Raw genomic sequence first — 8,593 nt, 5'->3', positions numbered from 1 at the left:
TTCTCCGCCCTCCTTTTGATAAATGTGATGCAGGTATCAGATCATGTCCTGTATCAGATTACACAGCAGATACTATTCACTAATAGCACTCACAGATTACATTGGAGAGAGCATTCAGTGATATTAAAATCTGATTTACTAATGAAATTGAGCGTCTGGGAAATAAAATGTCCTTTGGAGTGACATATGAAAAGCTGTATCAATGGGAACAATTATCACCAGGCATATCCACATGGAATCTGTGCACATTTTGAGAGAAAACATGCAGAATTGTAAAATGGGATATTTAGATTCTGTTTGACTCCGATAAGATTTGAGTTTTAATTAATATTTTAATATTTAATATTTTGGCCAGTTACCAATAAATGGCCAATCTTAAAATTCTATATAATTTCTAATTTCTTGAGCACCATAGCAGCATATTAGAATTAGTGGTCGACCGATATTGGTTTTTTGACCAGCGAAGCTGGACTCTGACGGTGTGCTGACAGTAAACGAGAAAGTATTATAATGTTTGCCTTTCTATTACTAGTAATATAAAAGCAATCGTTATAATACTGATTATTAGACAGAATTCTATCCGTATTAGACAGAACTGTTAAACGGCAACAGCAAACAATGAAGAGGGAGAATGTGAGTGCTGTGTGCTCACATGTGCCGCTACCAGCACTGTCAAAATAAAAGTCCTGCCTCAAACATGTTGGCCAAACAGAAAAACTTATCGTCCAATGCTGATTTTTGAAAAATATTGGCCAATATATCAGCCTTGTTGCCCATGTATCGGTCAACCACTAATTAGAATGATTTCTGAAGGATCAGAAGACTGAAGTAATGGCAGAAACACACAAGAGATGGAGAATGTGTAGAATTTTTTAAATGACAGTTGTTGTTTTTTTTGATTCTCTGAAAATCTGTGGAGTTCTTTGGGTGCAGATTCCATGTGATCCTTTCAATGGGAAAAATATTCAACGTAGCAGACCTTAAAAAGCGTAAATGGGCATCTCACATGCATTCCTACACTCTTTTTTTGTGATTGTCATTAACGTGGACAAGCTCTTGAAATGCAGGGTTTTCTTTGTTGTGTAATCTTGTCCATTGATAGCTTCTCCAGCATTGTTGTTGGCTTTTCAATTATTGAAGCTTTGAAAAAGGCAATTTTACTATTTGGCTTTGGTAACAAACAAAAAGTTTCAGAGAAGGAAAGGAAAACACACATTCACACACCCTTGAGATCTTTAATGCCTTGGCCATGTATATGAAAGGCTTTTTTTTTTTTTAACAGATGACACTGTATGCATGTGGAAAAGATGTGTAGAAACAGCTGGGTAGGTATATGACAGTCAAAGAACAAGAGAATGAGCACAAAAGGAGATGGCATGACAGCAAAGAAACGACTGAACGGTTGAACTCTTGTGATAACTGCATGTAACAACTGGATATGAGGGAATATGCCATTTGCTTGGATGTGTCTGAGTCGTTTTGACTTATGTAGTTCAGTGTGTGTAAATGTGTTTGTGTTATATGTGACCCTGGACCACAAAACCAGTAATAAGTTGCACTGGTATATTTGTATCAATAGCTAACAATACATTGTATGGGTCAAAATTATCGATTTTTCTTCTATGCCAAAAATCATTAGGATATTAAGTAAAGATCATGTTCCATGAAGATATTTTGCGCTGCTAAGGACTTCATTTGGACAACTTTAAAGGCTATTTTCTCAATATTTAGATTTTTTTGCATCCTCAGATTCCAGATTTTCAAATAGTTGTATCTCGGCCAAATATTGTCCTATCCTAACAAACCATACATCAATGGAATCAGCTTTCAAATGATGAATAAATCTCAATTTAAAAAAGAATTACCCTTATGACTGGTTTTGTGGTCCAGGGTGACATATGTCTGCATGAGAACATGGGCATATTTGTGTTAGTGGTTGGCAAATATAATTTTTTTCTTAATGTTTAGTGATGATATTTACAGTATATTGTAAAGTTTAAGACTAGAGTACCTAAAAAAAACAAGTAATTTAACAGATTATGATCTTTTGTTATCAATTTAACAAAAGATACTGTACAGATATAAGCTTTAAACATTAGACAATTGTATTTAAAATTTGTTTAGAAAATTAGTTTAGTGCTGATATCTACAGTATATTTATTGTCTAAGATATATTTATTGTCTAAGTCTAAGACTAAAAGTAAAAAAAAATAAAAATTTGGGACATTTTAGTATTTGGATTGTCTCAGTTTTACTTTAATAACATAATGGACACCCAATAACCTTCTCCTGCTAAAATAAAATCACTCACTCACATCCTGTTCTCAGCACTACAGAGTGATTAATGGTTTGCTTATGCCATTTTGCAATGATGGATTGGAGCTGTAACTCAGCATCAGGATAACCAGCATCTTTTCTGACAGACGTGATGCACAGAAATCGTACGTCATGAGAAGATTGAGCAGAGCTTGAGCAGTCCCTGAAATCCCAGGGATAAGTGGGTTTTTTGGAGGTGATTGACCTCACCAGAACCACCTCAGGGTGTGGACACAGTTATTGTTTGCCTGTGAGGTTTTATATGTGGCTGAGTCTTCATTTTTGTGCTGACACCAGCAACTGGGCGTTAACGTGCATGTGCATGTACAGTATGTTCCTCGAGAACCGTGCTGAGCTGTAAAATGGCTCCCCGGTCATGCAGTCAGCAAGTCCAGCATAAGGAGATTATCTGGAGAGGTGCTTTAAGAAAAGCCACAGGAAAGAAAGATACGTGGTGAGGGGTAAAAGAGATGAGAAAGGGTGGGAATAGATGAACGAAAGCGTTTTGCTGGAGCTGCTGACGTCATGCTGCCTTGTGGGAAACCTTGTCTTCTTATTAGAAATGTCTCTTTTTTCACCTTATGGTGATGAGACAGAAGGAATGATGGGATTCTCACCAGTGTTAATGCAGCTAAAGCACTTACTAAAAATATTTATAAAATGCCAGTTATTTTGTCCTTGTTATAGAGCTTTATGTTCTCATCATCTATGTTAGTTAAAGATGCCGTATAATATTTTGAGAAAACCTGTTTGCTTTCCTGTTCATATTTTCAATTTTTCTGAAAAAAGAAGACTCAAATTTTAACTGTTTATCTGCTACAAATTAATTTGTTTCAATGTTTAGGAGCACAGGGGTTTTCAAACTGTTTGAAGTGCTCTAAAAAATTATCTATTTTGGCTTTGGTACAATGACAACATAAATGCCAATTATTTGAATAGAACAGAATAGAATAGAATAGAATAGAATAGAAATGCTATCTTTATAATATCACACTTACTATCTGTCTCACACAGTAAAAAATAAGCCTAAAAAAGTATTTTAGGAAAAGTGTCATTTGCAAGGGGATCACATCAAAAAGCTTGGGGGAAAGCATATAAATATAAAGGCCTCAAAACACCAACAAACATCGGACTGAAAGTCACATAACTCCAATTTTTCATGTTTTTTAAAGATGTGTATTGGAATTTCATCTGCTCTCCATTAAGCTCTTACTGAAGAAAGTCTGTTTTAGAGCATCATGGGAAGTGCAGTCAGAAACAGTCCCCCTCTAGGTCAGCGCTTACACCTCCTAGTCACAAGGGGGCCCAGTCTCATTACAAATGATGGAGCAGGTCTCCAACAGTGGCTGTAGGAGACCGGCAAAACCTGAGGGGAGATTTTCTTTTTTCGTGTCTGAACTTTTACTTCACTGTTTTTTAAAGTGAGGTCATGGTGATATTCTCCTCTCACCCATTACCTTTGAGTGTCCAATGACAGCAATCTGTTTTACTGATGCATTACTGTACTGTGAGTGCCAGAGCCCTCCACTGCTCTCCTGTAATCTCCTCTTCTCAGACCCAAATTCTTACTTGGCATAGACTTGTTACTGTTTCCTTGACAACTGCTTTTAAGTGCAGCGTATTTGAACCGACTCAACCAGCCTGGACATTCAGTGGATAGAAGATTGGTAAGTTCTCGGTTGAACAAAAATGTTTTAGTTGAAACTTTAATAATGCCGCTTGTGCTGTGATCTTTTTTTTTTCCAATTGCTTGAACAATTGGAAAAAAAATGTCTGGGTTTATGATCTGGTGAAGCATTTGTAAGTAATGTCCCACAGAGTGAATTTGTTCCTTATCTGTGGTCTGAGAGCTTAATAATTCAGAGATGGATCTTAGCTAGTACAGGGATTGCTCTTTTTTTAGCGTGGATCTCCTTTGTTTTGACTGGGATCTATTGAGGCTGGGCTGGGATACCCCTTTCTCCACTCGAACTACTTTGGCTTTTCTCCATTGATCTGGTTCTAAGTGCTTGTTCTTGTACTGCCATTATTAGAATCTGTGTGCTTTCCTTTATTCCAGCCATTAACAGCCACATGTGGGATTCTCCAGTGTCAGCCGCCTGTGATAGCCAGTGCTTGGGCATCCCATTGGGTGTTTTGTTTTGCCATTACACTTCCTGTTCTTCTTCCTCCGCATCCTGTCTCCTCCACAACACGTCTCTTAGCCTAATCATGTGTTCCACACGGTCCCAGCAGACGTGTCACTCTTCATCTTCTCTTTGACCAAACACAGATTTCCCAGATCAGTTTAGCCTTCCAGCACACGTGAGTCTGAACAAGAGCATCTTCTCCCACTTTTCCTTAAACATCCGGACTGTTCCTATTAATTTCAAAATGCTAAACAACTACACAAAATTTGAAATTCCAGTAGTTTTATGTCTGTTGGGTGGAATCGTGTGGTTTGAGACATGACAGTGAGATGAAAAACAGTAGAAAATATAGTCACACACACACACGCACACACACACAGATAAAGATGAAGGACTTCTTTTCTACAGAGTGAGCTCTGCTTCAGTATCCATTCACATCTTCTCTGTGCCTTGGGACATGGTTGGGGTTTTTTTTCCCTTTGTGTCTTGAAAACTTTTTCTTTGGTAAGGCTTTTGGGAGGACCATTTTACTGTCACTTTTACTCAAAAAAGCCTTTGAGCTGTGTGTTGTGAGCTGAACAGTGTCTGTATGTCTAACCCAGAAACAGAAGAATATGATAGTAGCCTCTGTTTTTGTTTGGCAACAAGTTTTGCATTGTATTGTTGGCTTGTGTATGAGTGCAAGTGTATGTCTTGCTATAGAACTACTGCTTCATGTACTTGACACCTTCTGAGAGTTAAGGTGCACTTTTTCCCCCTTTATTATGTAGCACAGTTGAGATTTTGGCATGAAAACAGAGGGAGATAGAGGTGAATGGCTTCAGCACAGGACCCGGGTCAATTTGAGTGAGTCATAATTCTATCACTCCCTGATCTATAATTGTGGTGTCATCCATGTCTGATTCACCTGCCCCTAAATGTCACATGAAAACAAAACAAGCTAGAGTTTGTCATTTTATATGTTGGTCACTCAGTCTCTTATTGTCTAAGTGGGCAGACCCCATTTATACTGTGTGAGAGAAATTTATACTGTGAGATCTCTCTTTTTTTTTTTGTAAAGCGTTAAATAAATCAATGACAATATAAAAGGCAAAGCAAATTATTTTAAAAAAATTTGGAAAAATATCTGTCTGTCTGTATATATCTATTTATCTATCGTTCTGTTTTTCTATCTATCTGTTGTTCTGTCTATCGTCCTATCTGTCAGTCTGTCTGATACAAATTCAAATCATTTTTTAAAAATCTATAATTAAAAATTAATAATAATTATTTATAATTAAAAATATTCTAATAATTTGTATTATAGATGGATAGATAGATTGTTTTTTATTTTTAAAAACTGTGGCTGTCAATAGGATAAGATAATTGTGCTTATTCTCTTATTTTCTGACCTTTTGAAAGCAGAATAGGATATAAATATAAGGTCAAATTCATGGTAAGTTAGAGTAATCTGACTATTATTATTATACTGTTGATTATTCACTGTATTTCTGACCTTTTTAGAGCAGAATAATCCAAATCAATTTTATCAATCAAATTTATAATTATCTAACTATTATTATCATTATACTATTATATAATATAATAGTTTATGATTAATTATTAATTATCTTAACGCTTTTTAACTGTGACAACTTTAAAAACATTTTGGAAAATAGTTTTTTTTTCTGTCCTTGCAGCCTCTGTACCCACAGTCGACATTCGAATACCTTTATGTTAGACCATGGAAATATTGCTCATTATAAACCGACATGCTTAGGCTTAATTTAAAATGAATTGCTTCCAACTTAAGCCTCTGTCTTGTGTTTTTTTTTCTTTCATTGGCTCATACTTTGTGGACAAATGTGAACTCTTAATGAATGCTGCATGACATAGATGGATGTCCCAAATAAAATGGATGTCTCCAAATAAAACTATGTCAGTGGACACCGATGCTGGCCAGAGTAGAGTAGCCCCTCAGTGGGAATGTTTTGATGAAGCCATTACAAGGTTTTGATGTCAATGACAGGAGGCCAGGTTTTGAACTCTTTCTGTCTCCATGTAACCTCACGTGCCAGTAAACGCTCTATCAAAACTCAAAACTCATTCTCTGTTGCCTCTCTCTTCTCCGACACATCTCTGTCTTTATCCAGTCCCTCGCTCTATTTCCCTCTCCGTTTGCACTTTATAGCATCCTTTCTTCCTGCTCCACTCCCTCTCCTACCCCTATTTACTCACCCCCCTCCATGTCTCTCTCTCTCTCTCTCAGTCTCTCTCTCTCATTTTCATGTGGGTCTCAGTCCGCAGAGTTGTGCGCCGCTGTCTGCTAAGCAGAGCCGGCATCGAAGACTTTAATTTATTCTCTAGTTTACTGTCATCCATCAGGGATTAGAGACAGAGGGAGACTTCTGTTCTCTCTCTGTCTCTCTCTCTGTTTTTTTTTCACCCTCCCCTTCTCTCCTAGCTGCGGGGGGCTCGCAGATCCAAACCAGGTTCTGATATGATTATTGCGAGATGAACCTCACCTCTCCGAAGATCCAACTACACAATGGGATCTACTTTAGCACATACATGTATCAGGTAGGTGAGGGGTGGTGACCCATCCTGCCATTGGCTGGCTGCTTAAACATGCGCAAGGCGCTTCCGAATGGTGTGTCAGCTGTCCGAGGTGTTCCTCGTTAAAGCCTTTTGCCTACATGGGAATTCTTGCGCGGAGTCATTCCGAAAAGAATTCACAGAAGGGAATGCGCAGACTAAGTGGCTATTTGACTTGCTTACATTGCAGGTTTAGGGAGCATTAATTAACTCAAAGCAGGGAAACAGGCCATTCTCAGTGGTGTATTTAAACGTGTGTGTGTGTGTGTGTGTGTGTGTGTGTGTGTACGCGTATATGTGCGTGTTGTTTATTTCCAGTGTTATGTGTGAGGGAAGAATCTCTTCTTATATTTCTTCTTTCATTTAATTGGTTTGTTTTTCATACCCAGTTGACAAATTAGTTGGTTTAAGCATAAACCTAACTAAATTGTTTTTAAGATTTATGCTTGAAAGAGACATAAACTTAAGATATTTTTTTCTGAAAGTCTTAATATATTATGCCGTTTTCTTATGCTTAGACGTTTCTACTGAGCAAAGAATACAGAGTAAGAAAATTTTGCAATTACACATGATTTATTGCTGATTAGCTGCTGCCTGAACACACACATCATCACTGCACTAATAAATAAAGTATATTTAATTTTTAATTATCTCCTCTATATTCTCCTCTATTTTTTTTTGAAAATAAATATATAGAGAGAAATTTAAATATTAAATAATATATATAAACATTTATATACACATACATGAGGAGAAATTATAATATTAAATAATATATATTAACATTTATATACAAACACACACATACATATACTGTATATATAAGTGCCCTTTTGAATATCTGTACACACTGTTCCACACTGTTATTATCACAGTGCCAGATTCACATTTAGGCCCAGTTCAGTGGCATCTTTCAACGTACAGCATCTGTGTTATTGCTAATTAAAGGTATAGTTCACCCAAAAATGAAAATTCTGTCATTAATTACTCACCCTCATGTCCTTCCAAACCCATAAGACCTTCGTTTATCTTTGGAACACAAATGAAGATATTTTTGATGAAATCCGAGAGCTTTCTGACTCTGCATAGACAGCAACGGAACGACCACGTTTCAAGGCCTGCCGCCATTCGCGACAGCACCACAACGCATGCGTGTGATGCTGCTGATGCAGGGGCCGGCGTTCTGACGTAGAACACGCATGTGCTGCGCCTTGTTTACAAGCAGGGGAATACACACGCATGCGCTGTGGTACTTTCATGAATGGCAGCGGAGACTGTCTGGAAGAGAAGAAATTGATGAATAAAGTCATTATTTTTGTTATCTTTGCACACAAAATGTATTCTCGTAGCTTCATAAAATTAAGGTTGAACCACTGTTGTAACATGGACTATTTTATCGATGTCCTTACTACCTTTCTGGGCCTTGAACGTGGTAGTTCCGTTGCTGTCTATGCAGACACAGAAAGCTCTCGGATTTCATCAAAAATATCTTAATTTGTGTTCCGAAGATGAATGAAGGTCTTACGGGTTTGGAACGACATGAGGGTGAGTAATTAATGACAGAACTTTCATTT

At 37.2% G+C, this 8,593-nt stretch overlaps 1 protein-coding gene across 10 annotated transcripts in view; it reads left to right on the top strand.

Moving 5' to 3' along the window:
- Positions 1-8,593, top strand: part of LOC107675841 (liprin-alpha-2-like) — a 106,483-nt gene that overhangs the window by 45,171 nt on the left and 52,719 nt on the right. The window contains exon 1 of one of the 10 annotated variants that reach the window (XM_016470327.1): positions 6,825-7,004. The exons of the other annotated variants lie outside the window; for them this stretch is intronic. Within the exon in view, the coding sequence (XP_016325813.1) occupies positions 6,939-7,004 (66 nt within the window). The 5' untranslated portion in view covers positions 6,825-6,938. Of the gene's footprint in view, positions 1-6,824; positions 7,005-8,593 lie in introns of those variants that run through there. 10 annotated transcript variants of the gene reach the window in all.

This window comes from Sinocyclocheilus anshuiensis, unplaced genomic scaffold (genome assembly GCF_001515605.1).
Source record: "Sinocyclocheilus anshuiensis isolate Anshui unplaced genomic scaffold, SAMN03320099.WGS_v1.1 scaffold1640, whole genome shotgun sequence".
Lineage (NCBI taxonomy): Eukaryota > Metazoa > Chordata > Actinopteri > Cypriniformes > Cyprinidae > Sinocyclocheilus > Sinocyclocheilus anshuiensis.
Note: the sequence above shows the minus strand (reverse complement) of the source record. Positions and strands in the feature narration are given on the sequence as shown.